Source organism: Rhinolophus sinicus, chromosome 16, assembly GCF_057876585.1.
Source record: "Rhinolophus sinicus isolate RSI-liver-muscle chromosome 16, RSI-T2T, whole genome shotgun sequence".
In the NCBI taxonomy this organism is placed as follows: domain Eukaryota; kingdom Metazoa; phylum Chordata; class Mammalia; order Chiroptera; family Rhinolophidae; genus Rhinolophus; species Rhinolophus sinicus.
In genome coordinates, this window is record NC_142516.1 from 139,090,231 (window position 1) to 139,109,906 (window position 19,676).

Here is a 19,676-nt window from a genome sequence, read left to right on the forward strand (position 1 = left end):
TGATCCTATGATTACAATGTCTTCCTTCGAAGAAATACTCAGCAGACACAAATGTCAAAGGACTAGTGGACAGAGAACACAGTGTGACGCCAACCCCTGCATCATCAGAGATCTACACTGTAAACCAGATCCCATCCTTCAAACACAGCGTGAAGTAAACAAAGTATAATGGGTTCTTGAACTAAAAATAAAAACAAAACACCACCGGTATAGAATATGAAGAGTCCTCTTTTAATTTTAAAACAAAGATTAAACTATACGATTTCATGTCTAATTACAAATATTAGGAACTATTAGCAGCACTGGTTAGAGCCTGCTTGAAAACCCCAACACCTATTTTATAAAACAGAAACGACAGTTCCTAGGTACCGTGAGAGGAAAACTGAGAGAAAGCATCCCTAGTATGACGGAAGAATAAAACGGCGTTTTGTCAATGGGAGCGTTACCATAGCACGCAGGTACAAAAGCTTCCCGTAAGAATGCACCAAACACAACCCTCTGCCAAAAAGCTATGTTTATTAAGACAGTTCAATTGCTTCATTTCAACTAGAATTGTAAACATTACCTTCAAATAAGTGCTCAAGACAAATTCCATAATCTGCCATGCAAACAATCCAAGTTACACTTAGCTTTTCCAGCCACGCAGGGCAGGGCCGCGCCGCGGCTGCCTCAGTCCTGCTGAGGCGGGCTGCCCACTCTGCCAGTAGGTCCCGCGTGCCCCCCCTAGGCCCCCGAGCCCATGTATGTGCCCCGCTCGTCACCTTCCTGCCCTTCCGGGACTTCTGCGCACTCTGGCTGCTGCAGGACCCCATGAGACCTCACAACCCGGCTGCCAGAGCTCCATCACACGGAGGCTGGGTACCAGAGACACGCACGCAGTTTTCACAGGACGGCAGCCTTTACTCCACAGCCATGAAGAAGGAACGACCCAGGCTGAGCTCCGCCAGCCGAGCTCTCCCTGAGGCGTGAGGCGTGGAGAACCAAGTCCAGTCAAACAATGGTGCCACACAGGAGGAGGACATCAGGCAAGCCACACAGACAATCCCTGAACTGTCAGCCATTACAGCAAAGCAAAACAAAGGACAACTGATTTCATTACCTCGCAGACACACAGAAACTCATTTTATTACCAGCATTAAGGGAGTGCTTGGTATCGCTGATTTTACAAATGAGTTACAACTTTCATTGCAAATCTTGGTAGCCATTGTGTTTTATATTGAAAATGAACACTATCTGGTAGTTTTTAAAGATCTGACCCAGATAAAAGAGTATCATCATAAACTGAAACCTAATTTTAAAATCACAATCCTGGTTCACAAGCACAGCAGGACACTAAAGAATGACACAGCTGTTCTAACCCTGCTCCCACCCACTTCATCAGCCCCTCCCGCACCAGGAGGGAAAAAAAATCACTGCACATTTCCTTTCACCCAGTCTATTTAAACTGTATTTAGTACTTAAAATTTCCAAACAAATGATAATACTTGAGCCGCTAATAAACTATCAGCCTCTAGAGAAAGGAGAGGAAGACAGGGACAGGCAGTGCTGGTGGAGGAAGCAATTCCGACAGCCCCTCCTGGCTCCACAAATCCAGAAGCCAGAGGACGCAGAGGAGCGACCCCACCCCCACACCCCCACCCCCACACCCCCACCCCGGCAATCACTGATTGAATGCAGCTCGCGCGTTCTGAATACTTGGTAACAGTAACTCTCAAAACGAGTTGCAGGGGCCATGTAAGAGTTTGTTTTATGCTACTGTACCTCCTGAAAGAAGTTGTCATAGTATTTCTAAATTGGGGGATACACAAGGTCTTGGGATGTACTTCTTCCAAACACTAAAGGCTTACTATACAATGGCTACTACAGCAAAAGCTGCAAGGCCACATGGTGCATTCCCCACAGGACACTGGCCTGAGCAAGCAGCCTGATGGCACCACCGCCCCACGATGTGTGAAGAGCACCAACCTGGGCACAAATCCTGCTTCTGCCACGTTCTCCTGGTTCTCCTACCTGGGACTGCACTTGTCTACGGGTCTGTCTCCCTTTTTGTAAAAAAGGGATTTTATGGGTTTGATAGATTCTTGTCAGCCCTTTGACTTTAGGAAGGAATCTTATGAACCACCTAGTAGAGCCTTCTAACTTGGAATCCTATTTGGAGCTACTTCTTACACAACTCCATTAGTCAGGAGATAATTATTTTATAAGACAGCCCTTCCCACGATTAAACAATTCAGTTCTTCCTTCATTCATTCACCAAATGCTTAGCTCCTACCCTGTGCCAGGCTTCTGCTACCATCTGAAAACGTTCATGCAGATCTTGAACTATATAAAATAAGGAAATTATATGGAAACAATGGGAGTAAAATTTGTCAAAGACTTCACCAGGCCCCTCACTGTCGATCAGGAAAGTGGGTGGGATGTAAGAAAGGAGGGCAACAGCTCCATAGAAAGCCACGGGAACAAAGCTGCGCACCGTTCTATACTCCCTGGAGCACGTGAAAGGAAATAATGGACCTTTATCCACACACAGGCCCAGGCAGAAACATCAGATGTCACAGGATTGAAAAGCAATCTTCGTGAAGGTGGAGAGTAGCAAAAGGACAAGTCAAAGGTAAAAGCAGCAGAGCTGGGGCTGAGCTCAGGCTGCTTGCTGTAACACAGGACGTCAGGTCAGAGGCTCAGGACTCCCCTGGCCCAGCACGCAGAGGTCCCAGGCACAGTGGGGAAAGGCAGGCGCCCCATTGCTCTGCAGCACAGGAAAGGTTCCCGGATGTCTGCTACAGCATTTTATGAAAGATGCACGTCTCTTTTGGACATTAAAACTAGTGATTGCTACCTATTATATCATATTTGCAGTGTTTCAAAGGCAAAAGCTACCCTGCCTTTTCATGATATTGGCATAAATGAAAGGAGAAATATTTGCTCTTCCCATGAAGAGTACTGATGTAATGCACTCAGTAAAAGTGAAAGTGTCCCCAAAAACCTGAAAAATAAAACCACAGACTATCACTGAACATATAAGGTCATAAGGAACTTCCTAGATTGACATATTTAAGAAACCTCATTCTCTGATGATGACTGAGGAAACTCCCAATCCCCTAAAAAAGTGACTCCATACCTTTCACTCTCTAGGGATGGGCATCCAGCTCCTACCATAGAAATGCTTTCTCTGCTCTCTATCAGGAAAGATGTCTGTTACCATCCTAGCGGTGCAGTTAACGTTCTTTCATGGTCAAAACCCAGCAAGCTCAGGCATGTCACCAACGACCCCTCCCCCTGGACTACAGCTCTCTGGGGAATCCTCACATGGGCCGCCTGTTGCAAACAGAACGGTATGGGGGCCTCAATGATGCCTAACATCCCAAATGCTCCTAAATACTCTTCCTCATAACCTCAGAAACATCTTAGAGGTAAAGCACCTCGCCAGATAACCGTAAGACCTCTGCTAATCCTCTTAACAATACTACCAGGCCAAGGCCAGCAATAGCAACCTAATTTTACAATGAAGTAACTATCGAGGCAACTGAGGCTGCAGCCAGGCCAGCCCCCCCACAGGGCACACAGACACTACACACAGAGCCTGAACCCCCTGCTCTGTCACCTAAAGCCAGGCACTCCTGAGCACTCATGACCTAAGACACTGAAAACAGACTAATTTCAAACAGTTTTCACATTCGAAAATAAAGGTAACAGTGGTGCCTGGATCTGTCACAAGAAATAATCAACTATTCATAAAGTAGCTGGATGTTTTTTCTTCCTGCCACTGTCACTCTCCAGGTCTGAGGCCCCAGTGCCCCCATCGGTGGTCCCTGATGACCTGCTTCCATCTCCAACACAGTCTGGACTCGGGGGCCAAAGTAATCTTCCAAAATCATTACCACTTGCATTATCAAGCACTAAAATTCTGCCACCCAGAAGAAACCATTCTCTAGCACACTCCCTTCTATCTTTCATGACATTTCTTACATAATTAAACTACATTACCTATATAATTTTGTATTCTGCTTATTGCACTTAACATGAAAACATATTTTACATTTTTAGTAATTATAAATGGATGTACTACTGTTTACTTAGCCATTCTTACACTGCTATATATTTAGATCGCAATTTATTACTATAACAAATAATCCTATGAAAATACGTTTGCACAAACATCTTTAGATATATTTCAGGTAATTTCTCTGGGATGGATTTAAGAAGTTTAATTACTAGATTAAAGGACTTGAGCATTTTCAGAATCTATATACACCTATTACTTTTGAGAAACCCTACATGGATTTACATTTCTACCCTTATTAGAACTGAAGATTCTCTCTAAATCTCTGCTCACTGGACATATCATACCGCTATCAAATTTTTTATGGTAAGCTTAACTATCCTGTCAGAGTGGCATGGATTAAATGTTTTGGCCTTCCAAAATAATGCATTGAAGTTTAAATCCCCAATGTGATGGTATTAGGAGGTGGGGCCTTTGGAAGTAATTAGCTCATAAGGGCAGAGCCCTCATGAATGCGATTAGTGTCATAATAGAGGCTGAAGAGACCGGAGCTTGTTCTCTTCACCATGTGAGGATGGGCAGAAGGCAGCCCTCTGTAAACCGAGAAAAGGGGCTTTGAACCTAACCATGGTGACACCTTCATCTTGGGTTGTTAGAGTCCAGAACTGTGAAAAACAAATGTCTGTTTAATCCACCCAATCTGTGGTATTTTGTTATAGCAACCTGAACTAAGACACAATCATCAGTATTTCCCGTTTCATATTGCTCACATCATTTCCTATTTATCTATTGATCTTAATGTATTTGTCTTAATGAGTTCTTCAGACATTAAAAATAATCTTGTGTTGTTATAATTGTTGCAAATAATGTTCCAATTAACTTGTAACTGGAAATTTGGTTAATATTGTTTGAGGGCAAATAATTCATTAAACTTTTATGTAGCCTAATCAATTTTAGTATTTTCCTTCATGTTTACATTCACTGTTTTTAACTTCTAAAAAGCCTCCCCCCCACCCCAGCTCCAATGCATTATTAACCAGCCATATACAGACCCATTGGCAAAGAACGGAAGTCTGGTGAAGCACAATGAGCAATCTTTGGCTAAATACTGAACTCTACTGCCCTGAGTGTGAATACTAGGAAGCCGAGTTTAAAATGCCAAAATAAAAAACTTTTTGTAAGAAAATGAACAGTGCCCATCAGTGACTGCGGGGCAGACAAACCACAGAGTCAACGGAAGACACTAAACAAAAGAACAGCAACAGTAACAAATCCTGGGGACACAGTAACAAATCCTGGGGACAGAAGAATTCAGAATCTGGAGTTGCTACAATCTATCTCCTAAATTGTCCAATTTTCTTTTTTTTCTTTTTTTTTAAAGATTTTATTGGGTAAGGGGAATAGGACTTTATTGGGGAACAGTGTGTACTTCCAGGCCTTTTTTTTTCCAAGTCAAGTTGTTGTCCTTTCAGTCTTAGTTGTGGAGGGTGCAGCTCAGCTCCAGGTCCAGTTGCCGTTTTTTTTTTCTAGTTGCAGGGGGCGCAGCCCACCATCCCTTATGGGAGTCGAACCGGTGGAGGCAGCTCAGCTCCAGATGCCGTGTTCAATCTTAGTTGCAGGGGGCAGAGCCCACCACCCCTTGCGGGACTTGAGGAGTTGAACCGGCAACCTTGTGGTTGAGAGCCCGCTGGCCCATGTGGGAATCGAACCGGCAGCGTTCGGAGTTAGGAGCATGGAGCTCTAACTGCCTGAGCCATCGGGCCGGCCCCAAAATGTCCAATTTTCAATGAAAAATTACAAGATATGCAAAGCACATGTGACCCACACAACCCAAGAAACGGGGGCACTCATTGGAAACTGTCTCTGAGGGGGCCCAGATGTTGAACTTAGCAGAAAGAAGCCCCAAAACAGCTATCATAAATATGTCCATAGAAGGACTTCCAGTTTCCGGTTTCATATGGAAGGAGCTTGGATGTCATCATTCCATCCTAACAACAAGTAAAAAGTCCTAACAGACTGAAACATCAACAACTCTCTTCTTTGGTCCATAAGAGAGGGGAGGACCACAGCAAACCAGTGTCAGAAGACTACAGGCAAATGCAGGGAGCCATGACTACCAGACCAGAGCAGCGACACAGGAGCAGAAGCCCCGGTAGGAGCCAGTGCAGAGGTTGGAGAACCTGAACTGTGATTATTAAATTGCTGGAGCTTAATTGTCTCAGAGTGTAGACAACTCTGAGAGTTAAAAAGCCCAGGGGCACCCAGTCGCAGGGAGGGCCCCCACAATATTGGGAAATTTATCTCCAGGAGCTCAACCAAGTTTCCAAAATAAATATCAGAGAAAAATGTCCTGGGGCTTCCAGCAGAGGGAGGGGAATAGGAACCATTCTGTCACACACAAAGCCTGCCCTCAGGGGAGACTAGTTAACCAGAGTCTAACTGACTGGGGGAAAGGAAATACCCAACTCCAGCTGGCTTTAGCCATGATGTCCCACCTAAGGGGGGGAGGAAAAAAAAACCTGAGAAACACTTAACAGTCCAGAGGCACATGTCCACTACCAGACTGAGATGTAATAATCCTAGGACTATGGGACACTTCTGTTTCCTCACATCTCACCACCAAATCACTAAAGGCCTGTTTGTAGCAGTTCCTTTAACCCAGTACACCATGTCTGGCTATCAATAGAAATTACAAGGCACAACAAAGGCAAAAATACACAATTTGAAGAGACATAAGCATCAGAAGCAGGCATGGCAGGATGCTGGATAAGTCCAAGAAATGGGGGATTTAAAGCAACTATGCTTAATATGCTAAGGGCCCTAGTGGATAAAGGGAACAGCCTGCAAGAACAGATGGACAACGTGAACAGAGATGGAAATCCTAAGAACCAAAAAGAAAAGCTAGTTAAAACAACGAGAGACCACTACACACCTATCAGAATGGCCAAAATCCAGAACACTGACAGCACCAAATGCTGGTGAGGAAGTGGAGCAGCAGGAACCTCAGTCACCGTTGGTGGGAACACAAATGGTGCAGCTACTGGGAAGTTTGTCAGTTTCTTACAAAACTAAATATGCTCTTAACATATGTTCCAGCAGTAGTACTCCTTGGTATGATCCTAAGAGTTAACAGCTTATATCCACACAAAAATCTGCACACAGATGTTTGTAGCAGCTTTATTCGTAACTGCCGAAACCTGAAGTAACCAAGATGCCCTTCAGTAGGTGACGGATAAATAAACTGTGGTCCATCCAGACAATGTAATATTATTCAGTACTAAAAAGAAATGCGCTATGAAGCCAAGAAAATACATGGAAGAACTTTAAATGCATATTCCTAAGTGAAAGAAGCCAATCTAGAAAGCTACAATCTGTATGACCCCAACTATATAATATTCCTAAAAAAGCAAAACTATGGATGCAGCAAAAGATCAGTGGTTGCCACGGATGGGAGTGAGAAGAATGAATAGGTAAAGTACAGAGAATTTTTAGGGCATTGAAAACATTTTGTATGATATTGTATGTCATTATACAGGTAACCCCCGTATAAAGTGGTTGGTTAGGTTCCTAAAAACTGCCGTGCTGTGCGAGTCCGTGTTATACGAAACAAAGGACTAGTACAAAAAAGGGGTTTAGGTTCCAAAAATTAAAAAACCATACTGTTATATTTTTATAATTAAGAGAAATATCTTTATTAAAGTAATTTTCACCAAACGTATAACATATGTATTAAATACATGTAACACATATATGTATTAAATAATAACATATATTAATAACTATTTATTAATATTAATAACACATGTATTAAATAATGTATGTATTAAATAATAACATATGTATTAAATAATGTTTTATTCATCACTACTAAGCTTTTATTACGACATTCAGTGTTATTCGGGGATTTCCCTAATTTCGAATGAGATTATCTTTTGCTCTTAAAAGATCTTATTATGCTCCGTGTTGCTCGGGGGTTTCTCTAATTCTCAAACCATGTTAGAGAGAAACCATGTTCTAGGATGCTGTGTTGTACGACGGTTTTCCCAAATTCTTGAACCGTGTTATAGAAGTGCCATGTTACGTGGGGGTTACCTGGACATTTATCCAAACCCATAGAATGTACAACACCAAGAATGAATGCTAAAATAAACTATAAACTTTGGGTGGTTATGATGTGTCAATGTAGGTTCATCCTTAGTAAAAAAATACACCTTTCTGGTGAGTGACGCTGATAATAGGGGAGGTTATGCACGTGTAGGGGCAGCGGGTATTTGGAAAACCTCTGTATCTTCTTCTCAATTTCACTGTAAGCCTAAAACTGCTCTAAAATAGTCTTTTTAAAATGTTCATGTAACTAAAGAAAACTATTCTTAAAGAATAAAAGGAAAGTGTAAAAACAATGACTCAAATGCAGTCTATTTGACTATAAAAATAATCAAATGGAAATCATGAATTGAAAGGTAAGACAAATGAAAAATTCACTAGACAGACTCATCAACAGATCTGAGCTAGCAAAAGAAATAATCAGCAAACATAAAAAGAGATCAATAGAGACTGTTCAATCAGAAGAACAAAAATTAAAAATGAAGAAAAATGAACGGCGTCTTAGAGACCTGTGGGACACCATCCTGCTTACCAACATGGGCGCAATGGGAGTCCCAGGAGAGGAGAGATAAACAGACGACTGTTCCATAATAACAATCATAAATCACTAAGAACCACTTTTTACTTCCCCGTGGTTTTTGGTTTGTCTTGACCATCACACAAATGACGATCAGACAAACCGCTGCAGAAGATACATATCCATCCCCAATCATGCTTATCTCCTCATTCTGTCTTAATTTCAAAATGTTTGTACCTGCACCTGTAACACTCTCCTCACTACTGTCCACTGATCCCAAGTTGTGACTTAAGTCTTTCATCTAACTGTATTTTGAGACATCAGCCCACACTGGTCTTACGTCTTGGAGAAACTTATCTTCCAGTAGAGTTAAAAATACCTGTATCTCAGTAGTTTCCTGTGATAATGAAACTACAAAAGAACATATGAAAATGACTAACATTATCTACTATATTTCGTTCTGCATGTTATGTTCTGTCCTGTATTTTACTTTTCTATACAATTTAAAAATATAGAATTCAAGAAAGCTGAAACTGATTACTGGCTTAGACACTAATCACTGTGTCACCTTGGACAAGTTCTTTAACCTCTAGAGCTGTTTTCTCTACTTTGAATCGACAGTGCTATACTAAAAGATGCTTTTCTATGAATTCTATGAATTTATGTCCATAACAACTACAACTGGAATATTCATTATTTACTAATGTAGCTTAATATAAACAACAATTAAGATGTGATTTTGAGGTCAAGGTGTTTTCCCATCTTTCTGAAAGAGTTAGCTGGTTCAAAGAGAACAGCACATGTGATATAAAGGCTAGTCTCCTTATACAAGCACATTTAAAGAAGGAAATCTAAAAAAGCACTGATTATGCTTCAATAAGAAGAGGATTGTAGAATACAAAAAGTAAAGGAAAACAACCAACCAGGATTTCTAGAAAAGTATGGTTTTACAAAGTATCTAATGGAAGCAAGATTACTGGAAATATTAGAGAAATGCTGCTGGTACTAATTTAGAAGCTGCTAACTTATTTCCTTCTAATACAATTATTTAAACATGTATTGGTACCCTATTATCTGCAGGGTACACATTCCAAGCAAGACCCCCAGTGGATGCCTGAAACCACAGATAGTATTGAACCCTCTGTTTACTATGTTTTTTCCTACACGTACAAACCTATGATAAAGTTTAATTGATAAATTAGGCACATTAAGAGATTAGCAACAATAATGAATAAAATACAACAATAGTTTGAGGTACAACAGCAAAACTAGCATGAATTTCTCCCTCATTCTTAACAATTACACAAATAGAAGATTTGTTCTTACCATAGCCCATAGCAACCTCAGCATATGATTGTTTTCTTTCTTTGTTAAGTCAAGAACTTTTACATTTTCACTTAAAGAAAGCACTTTAAAGCTTCTCTTTGTCAGCATCATTCTTGCACTTTGGTGCCATTATTAAATAAGGGCTCCTTGAACACAAGCACTGCGTCGATCTGAAAACTGAGACAGCTACTAAGTGACTAAAAGGTGGGTAGCAAAGGATGATTCATGTCCTGAGCAGGACAAAGCAAGATGGCAAGAGATTTCATCACGATACTCAGATGGGCGTGCAATTTAAAACTTGTAATTTTTTTTTTTTAAGATTTTATTGGGGAAGGGGAACAGGACTTTATTGGGGAACAGTGTGTACTTCCAGGACTTTTCTTCCAAGTCAAGTTGTTGTCCTTTCAGTCTTAGTTGTGGAGGGCGCAGCTCAGCTCCAGGTCCAGTTGCCGTTGCTAGTTGCAGGGGGCGCTGCCCACCATCCCTTGCAGGAGTTGAACCAGCAACCTTGTGGTTGAGAGCCCATTGGCCCATGTGGGAATCGAACCAGCAGCCTTCGGATTTAGGAGCATGGAGCTCTAACCGCCTGAGCCACTGGGCTGGCCACAAAACTTACAAATTTGTTATTTCTGAAATTTTCCACGTAGTATTTGCAGACCGCACTTGACCATGGGTAACTGAAACCACAGAAAGTGAAACTGCAGAAAAGAAAGGACTACTTTAAACTCTAATAAAAGATAAGCGGCTCTCTCTTTGGAACATCACTGTGGATTATGATTGTATTATTCATCATGTGAATGCTTCCCCAACGTCTCACATAAGAATGCAAAAGAAAAAGGCAGCTCCACAAGTTAAAAAGTTTTCCTCCTAAGAAGCCCTGAAAACCATAAAAAAGACTTTCACTGTATCTTTTTGTGGCTATGTGCAAAAAACCACTCATATTACATGTTACATACTAAAAAGCCAAGAAGTGAGTAAAGCCACATCCCGGGAACAAACACCCAACAAGCACAAGAAGGACTGAAGAGGATGCAGAGCGCTGAGCACAACCAGGAGAGGAAGGGGGCCCCTCCAAGGCGGGTACGTCCTGACAGGCAACAGAGTTGGGGTAGAAGTCAGAGTCCAGAGGAAATGGATGAGGATTGGTGAAAGAACAGGAGAAATCAGGGAAGCAGAATGGGACTCAAATGAAGTATTTCCCAGGAGGAGGAGACCCGGAGTTGACCAATACAAGGATAAGGAGTCCAAGACTGCTGTGTGGTGCTTTCAGCGGCATCACGCCCAGGACACCAGTGACAGGACACAGCGGATGAGAGAAAACAATTACTTGCACTAGAACAGATGCTGACAAGCGAGAAATTTCGGCCGTATCTGTTCACTGCTATATGCACAAGGCCTTTAATAGGGCCTGGCACAGAGAGGGCACGTAATAAATACTTGTTAAATGAATGAATTCTCTCCAGGCTAACTTGTCCTATAAGATTTGGAGTCTAATGCAAGGTAAACGCTTAGGAAGCTGAATATGCAGACTCACAGCAAAGGCTGCGGCAATAGGTCAACTGCCTCATATTCAAATCTGTCAGTTTTTCACAATTTCTTAATGAAAATACCAAAAAATGAAATACTCATGAAAAAAGGGCTGCTTCAAAAAAAACACTAAGCAGTTGCTATTTCTCTTAAAAAATTCAAAGGTCGAGGTGACCGGATGGCTCAGTGGTTAGAGCTCAGTGCTCATAACACCAACGTCGCCAGTTCGATTCCCACATGAGCCAGTCAGCTGCGCCCTCCACAGCTAGAGTGAAAACAATGACATGACTTGCAGCTGATGGATTCTGGAAAAACACACTGTTCCCCAATATTCCTCAATAAAAATTAAAAAAAAAAATTCAAAGGTCTCATAGCCTCAAATTTATATCCCCTGATCAAGAAAAGATTAAAAGTGTGTGTGTGGGGGCGGGGGAGGATAACTAAGTAAATACACACTTTCCACTGAATTTAAAAAAATCCATGTTTAGAAAGTTTACTGTGCTGGTTTATCATGCCAAGTAGATATATAATAGCAATGCAAAATTTTATCCAAATGAAGAATATCATTTTCTATTTTCTGTATAATATGCAGTTGTGCAGGGACAAAGGTTTGGATCAGATATTAGATTTAATACCACAGATATTTTTAGGCTCACAAACTGCTCATGCTAAGTTTTAATATGCAGCAAATTTTAAGATTCTGTAATACTTATATTTACTATGTATGTCTAACACTCTCCTCTAATTTCATGCTATTTTTATATATTTCCATACATACGAGGTATGACAATTAAGTTTGAGAACTCATCCTAGAAAAAGTGCTACATACCTCATTGCTGAATATCACTACGGTCACCTTCGAAGTACTCCCCTTGGGAAGCTATACACCAATGCCAGTGCCTAGTCCACCCTTCAAAGCAATTTTGGAACTCTTTTTCTGCACTGGCCATCAGAGCTGTCGTTGTATTACCCTTCATGTGCTGAATGTCATCCAAATGTCTTCCTTTCAATATTTCCTTTATCTTCGGGTAAAGAAAGAAGTCATTGGGGGTCAGATCAGGTGAGTAGGGAGGGTGTTCCAATGCAGTTATTTGTTTACTGGCTAAAAACTCCCTCACAGATAGTGCTGTGTGAGCTGGTGCATTGTCGTGATGCAAGAGTCAGGGATTCTTGGTGAAAAGTTCAGGTCATTTTCATCTTTTTCACACAGCCTTTTCAGCACTTCCAAATAGTAAACTTGGTTACTTGTTCGTCCAGTTGGTACAAATTCATAATGAGTAATCCCTCTGCTATCAAAAAGGTTAGCAACATCATTTTGACTCTTGATTTGGACCGATGGAACTTTTTTGGTCATGGAGAACTGGATGACTTCCATTGTGCACTTTGATGCTTTGTTTCAGGGTCGTATTGGTTCACCCATGTTTCATCACCAGTGATAACGGCCCAAAACATCGTCTTGCCTCTCCCAAAGGTCTTGGCAAACTTCGACTCTCCTTTGCTTTTGCTCATCGGTGAGCTCCTTTGAGACCAGTTTTGTACACACCTTTCTCATGCCAAGATTTTCAGTTACGATTTTCCATCGATGTTTACTTGGTCTGCTATATTTCTCACAGTCAGCTGACGATTTTGACGCACAATTTGATGAATATTTGCAATGTTTTCATCAGCTCTACTCATCACTGGCCGCCCTAACCTCTCTTCATCAGTGACGCGTTCTCTCACAGAAAAATGTTTAATCCATTTGTACACTGCCATTTTCTTCATGGCACTACCCACATAAATTTGGACTAACATGTCCCCGATTTCACTTCTACTCTTGCCAAGTTTAACAAGAAATTTAATGTTTGTTCATTGCTCTAATTCAAGCTTGGACATTCTCGCGATGGCACACAAACACATGCAACAACAATAATGAACACCACTCAGCAAGACACCGCCACATGTCGACACAAACACAGCTGTAAGACACTGTATACGAAGGTTATGAAACCTTAAGTTTGTACAGTGCTGCCAATGTAAGCGCATGGTGGCAAGTTCACAAACTTAATTGTCACACCTTGTATAAGTATGTACACACGTGCGCAGAAATCTCAGGAAAGACTAGATTAAGATACAAAGTAAACTTGAAATTATATTGATCTAAAGTACTTAAATTCTATTCCAAATATGAGTATAATGGCATTCAATGCACATAAAATCTTTAAAATACATTATACACCTTTTTAAAATATCATTTTTGAAGAGTTGTAATGGTATGGGGATATAATCACAATACCAAGTTATGTGATGAGAACAAGGTATAATTCCATATATACAACATCAAAACAAAAATATAGAAGTATTATAAAATACATAAGCGATTAGAAGGAAATATACCAAAACATTAATGGTGGCTCTACCTGTGTGGCAGATAATGGATGATTTTTATTTTTATGTCCTTCTCCACACTCTTAGGTAGTTTACACCTGTATTCTACATCGCTGAGTTTTGGAGACATTCAAAAAGCAATTTATTCTTTAAAAATGTTTCATAGTTACTCACCACATTGTAATAGCTTTTGTTAATGGCAGTCGTATCAAATCCTTTCGGAGGGCTCTTCAGGGTTCCGGATTTGGGAGACACCGGCTTTTCTGAAATAAAAATGTAATGTAGTTTTACTGATCAACACTAGAGACAACCAAATGCACCAGCCGCTCCTCACAGGCCAACAGGACTGGGCCAGCAGCCTCAGCTGAAATAACCAAAAGGGGAAAACTGAACAGAAGGCCTGCACATGGCAAGGGAGGCATCACGGTACCTGCACCTCTTTCTCATGCTCAAGCCCCCGAGGCCAGGGAGCTGGCGACCTTCACAGCTGTGCATCTCGCAGCCCCTTTCCCCCAGTTCAGGCTAAAAATCGGACAGGTTATGCTCCACTGTTGTCATTAAAGAACACTCAATTGTAAGCTACACGTCTAGCTTATAAGTGTAGTAAAGGAAAAATATTACTCAAACAGAATCAGAGAAAGTGTTGGCAGATTATGTGACAAAATTAAAACATCAAGACCCACGGTCTAGACTATATTTTAGGGATTCTGATCACTCAGAATGCAAAAGTCTCTCTAAACAATAGGATCTGGCTCCAGGCAATAGACAAAGGAGAAGGAAAACTACCCCAAGCAGGGACAAAAACAAGAAAAACCACCCTGCCTTAAGAACCTCCACAGCAGGGACAACAATGAAAGCAGTCATGAATACTGCAAGGATTCAAATTATTTTTAAATTGCATGGCTTTCATTCAACATCCATTCAAGAGATACTTAGTAAGCATAACAGGTACTGAAGAAGTGCTTGCTGAAACATGGTGAAGGTGGGGTGGGGGGTGGGGGGTGGGGGGGTGTTGTGTGTGTGTGTGTGTGTGTGTGTGTGTCAATCTCTGGTTCTATGGGGAGCGTTATGTCTATCATTAGTTCTGTGTATGTCTGTCTATCATTGGTTCTATGGGGTGGGTGTGTCTGTATCATTGGTTCTGTGTGGTGGGTCCGTCTGACAGCTAAAAAGTGGCACAATTAACTGATATTGAAGAGTGGGGAAACAGTGGGAGAACACAATTTGGTGCTGTATTTCCTGGGGCCAACTGAAGCAATAGGTCTTCCCTTTCTTGTAATAAACTAAGATTCAACAATCACAGGCTTTTTTTCCTGCCTCTTTTTGGAATAATGAGAGTTCTTACTATTCCTCATTTTCCTCTCCTACTTGTTTAAAAGTTACATATCCACTGTTCTCTGTTCTCATGGTTACCCCTTTATCCGTGAGTGTTTATGACCTCACAAAGCCTAGAGTTAATCCTTACAGCCTGCCTCCTTAAGACGACTCCTAATTCTAACTCCCTTTTCCTATCTTCCATATTATGGTTGTCACCTCGTTTATAAATCCCCCACACTGGTCATGTCATTCACTCATTCTAAATGGGTTAATCTCTATGTTCACCAACTTCTTTGCTGCCAGTGTCCTCGATCCTATAGGTTTCAATTGTTCTGTTATATGTCTTCCTAGCTCTTTTAGGTAAGGTGTACATAATGCATGTAGTTGTTATGCCGCTATGTCTTTTTAATTCTGTAGGAGTCCCCTCTCTTTTTTATTACTGCCAGCAGAGAGGACGATTACCTTCTCGATCATCTAGTCTACCTAATTTTCCATTCAGGAAACCTCAGGTAAGCTTTAGACACTTTGATGGTTTTTTCACTATTATTTTCCCAGTTCCTACAACAATGGTCACTCAAGTTAATATTTACCAAATGGATGTGGGTTGTGGTTTTAGAACCAAGCGCAATCATGACAACCTTTACATTGCAGTATGGAAAACATAGCTGACCAAAGGAAGAACCAAAGAGGAGAGAAAGGCCAAGCAAGGTAAAGACCACATATTACAAAGTGGGGCACATCAAGAGATTACTGCCAAGAGTACATGAGACTCAAAGACTCAAGTGTATTATTCAACATCACCAATAAAGGGAACCAACAGGAGAACACAATAGTAATATACAGAAAAAGCTTGCAAGGAGAGAGGGCAGGGGAAGGCAAGGAGTCAGGAGATAAAATCAACAGAGAAGCTGCAGCATACAGAAAGAAGGCTGCTCAGGAGAGGGTTCTCCTGGAGTAAGGGCCTGGAGGTAGGGGAGGAGCACGTTAGCTCTTCTGTCCTACTTGCTTGTTTTCACATTCTTGTATTACTTTAACATGATACTTTAAAAAAAGAAATAAAACTTTTTAACAAAAAATACCTAGTACTGAGAGACTATCGAGTCTTACCCCGAAACTACTACACATCAGTTGACCTATGGGATGTGTCTTTGAAACTGAAGATGTTTACTCACCATCACTAGGATATGGCCACGCGCACAGAATACCCCCCAGCACGCAGTGACACGGTGAGTGCTCGTTTATGACAATAATCCGGAGGAACATTCACTCCTCATTCCAGACAAAATTCCAAACCGTCTAATCCCAGACCCCTCCGTACGTTATGCAAGGTTCCCCACACATGCCTCAGAGGTGCAAATCTTACATTTTATGCTCTTCCCACCTACTGAAAATTCTGCATCTGGAAGACAGAGTAAGGAGAGGCCCATCCTCTAATGAAGCCACATCCTGGGTTCTTTCAAAAACCTAACATCATGCGCACACATACATACACACGCACATGTGCGCACACGCCCAAACCTATTCTATACCAGAGAAAAGTGAGGGCTAGACAACAAACTATTTCCAGCGATACAAAGGAGAAACAAGGTTCTGTGTTGCCTTTGTCCCTTTCCCTGCAAATGGTTATTTATAGCAAACATTGTTCTTTCACAGCTAAATAACTGTGTCCAACAGCTTGCACCTTGTCACTTTTTGATGTCAAAAATAAACTATTCAAAGTGACAAACTTAGGAAGTGGCAGTGTATGACCATTCATTAAAGATGTGTGGATCAGGGGCGGGCCAGGTGGCTCAGGCGGTTAGGGCTCCATGCTCCTAACTCCAAAGGCTGCCGGTTCGATTCCCACATGGGCCAGTGGGCTCTCAATCACAAGGTTGCCAGTTCAACTCCTCGAGTCCTGCAAGGGATGGTGGGCTCTGCCCCCTGCAACTAAGATTGAACAGGGCACCTTGAACAGGGCACCTTGAGCTGAGCTGCCGCTGAGTTCCCGGATGGCTTAGTTGGTTGGAGCACATCCTCTCAACCAAAAGGTTGCCGGTTCAACTCCCACAAGGGATGGTGGGCTGTGCCCCCTGCAACTAGAAATGGCAACTGGACCTGGAGCTGAGCTGCGCCCTCCACAACTAAGACTGGAAGGACAACAACTTGACATGGAAAAAAGTCCTGGAAGTACACACTGTTCCCCCATTAAGTCCTGTTCCCCTTCCCCAATAAAATCTTTAAAAAAATTTTTAAAAAGACGTGTGGATCAACAATTACAGACATTTACGTTCTGACATCAATGCCAAGCATAGGTCATTATGCTTCACGTTTTACAAGAAATGCCTTTACTGTACACAGATAATGAGCTGCCTGGAAATGAGAGACATTAAACTCATCACTTCAGAAACAATCATTTGAAAGACACCTGGTGAATGTGTCCACACACCCGAAACTGGGCTTGTTAGGATACAGAACACGGTTTGTTCACCAGGCTGGCTCAGCCCTCAGTGGTATCCGCGACAACCGCACGCGCCTTATCACGCTGCCCACTAAGGACTGAGCGCCCCCACGTTTACTTAATGACAGCAGCAACCAGCGGCTCACTCCTAGAGCCAGCCTTGTGCTTCTCTGTCCTTCCCTCTCCCTTGAACTTAAGAAAATATCGTGTGTAAAACATATATATCTATATATATGAAATACAATAGAAAGCCAGGGGTTTTTACAAATAAAAAAAAATGTACATAGAAAATAAATGCTAAGTAACAATGATATAACTTCCATAAAGTAGTAGATTCGGGAAGCATATACAGTGCGTTTGCAGCAAGCGTTAGAAACAGCCTTATGCAGACTCTTGGAAGGTATGTATTTAAAGAGGAACAATTTCAAATAAGAAGCCACAAAGGTCAAAGGCACAAATCCATGAAGCTCCACCACAACACTGCCGTCTCTCACCACAAGAGGGCAAACAATCACAGCTACTTACACTTCCCCGAGAAGTGGGGGAGAGAAACTAGACATGCTTGAGAACTTACCTGGAAACACACAGCCCAAGACATTTTAAATGTAGACCTCAGTTTTGTTTATTCAGTAAAAATATTTGTAAACCAAATCAAAACTTAATGCAGAAGAGAAACTCACAATTTAAAGGAAATCAGTGTTTTTGTTTCACGAGGAAGAGATCCTAACACGATGACCAGTTACAGGCACCTATATGTTTGGGAACTGGCACGTTTTGCTTGCAGAAAATGAAGCATTAAGTACACCGTAAATTACACTGCTTACATTAAACACACTCTTGAAAAAAGGAAACCTATTCCAAAATCAGAAAGCCACATAAAATTACTGAAAAAAAAATGAAACACTAAATGCCACTGTAATCCTAGAGTTTTATTCTCAACTGTTATAAAGTGATATGATCAAAAAGTGGTTTCACGTCTTTCTGTCTCAAATGCCGACATTTAAAATCAGATGGGGATAGATTTCCTTAGAATATACTGAGGTAATCTGAGAATACCAAGGATAGGAAGTTATTCCCAAAAGAGTTATGCTTTTGGTTCAACTGTCAGATAAGAATAATTAACATAACAGATCACCAATATGAGCAAATATTTTTCCTTATACTTTAAAAAATAAACAGAAAAAAAAAAGAAAATTTCCAAAGTTACTTGGGTACAAAAACTTGGGAGACCATGTGACACCCACAAAGAGCTCTTTGACAACAATGAAATTATGTACCCTTGTTTAAAGGGGTGTGTCTGTCTGTCTCTCTCTCACACACACATACGCGGAAACACAGGATAAGACACAAAAACAGAATTTCAGACAGAACAAAGTGCTGCAGTCGTCCCTGATGTACACATTTATAAGTAGGTTGTGGCTGGTTCTTCTTAGAGCGGCTTCGATCCCCACCAGCTCTCAAGCCCCACACATTACTCCAAAAATGGGACCCGAGAGCAAGAAGTCCCCACTACATTGCTATACTTTAAAAGGGTTATCTGTGCAATGAAATGAATTACAGCTGACCCTTGAACAACATGGGTTTGAAATGCAGTGATCCACTTTACACGGATTTTTTTTTTCAACAAATACTGTAAATATATTTTCCTTGTAACTTTCTTAACATTTTTCTCTAGTTTACTTTACTATAAGAATATAGTATATAATACCTATAACATACAAAATATGTATGTTAATAGACAGTTTATGTTATCAGTAAGGCTTCCAGTCACCAGTTAAGTTTTTGGGGAGTCAAAAGTTAATACACAACTTTTCAACGGTGCACGAGTCGGTTCCCCTAACTCCAGATGTTGTTCAAGGGTAAACTGTACTACCAACAGATGACACTGATGACATTCAAATCCACTTGAAAATAATGCCCAGAAGTCACCTGAAGAGAAGATTGAGACCCACAAACTCCATCTTTTCAGATGACTCTGGGTGGTGAATTTGCAAAGGTTAACTTTGAAAATTCCATGAAGAGAAATACCTGAAAAGTAAAAATTCATTCATTTGCACTCTTACTATGGTGACTCAAAA

At 41.2% G+C, this 19,676-nt stretch overlaps 1 protein-coding gene across 13 annotated transcripts in view; it reads right to left on the bottom strand.

The window, feature by feature from the left end:
- The window catches only part of ARHGEF7 (Rho guanine nucleotide exchange factor 7), a 125,159-nt gene that overhangs the window by 46,791 nt on the left and 58,692 nt on the right, over positions 1-19,676 (bottom strand). For 12 of the 13 annotated variants that reach the window (XM_074329524.2, XM_019746558.3, XM_019746559.3 and 9 more), the window contains one exon: positions 14,016-14,104. In XM_074329524.2, the coding sequence (XP_074185625.1) occupies positions 14,016-14,104 (89 nt within the window). Of the gene's footprint in view, positions 1-761; positions 906-14,015; positions 14,105-19,676 lie in introns of those variants that run through there. The other variant, XM_074329530.2, reaches the window with a different exon arrangement.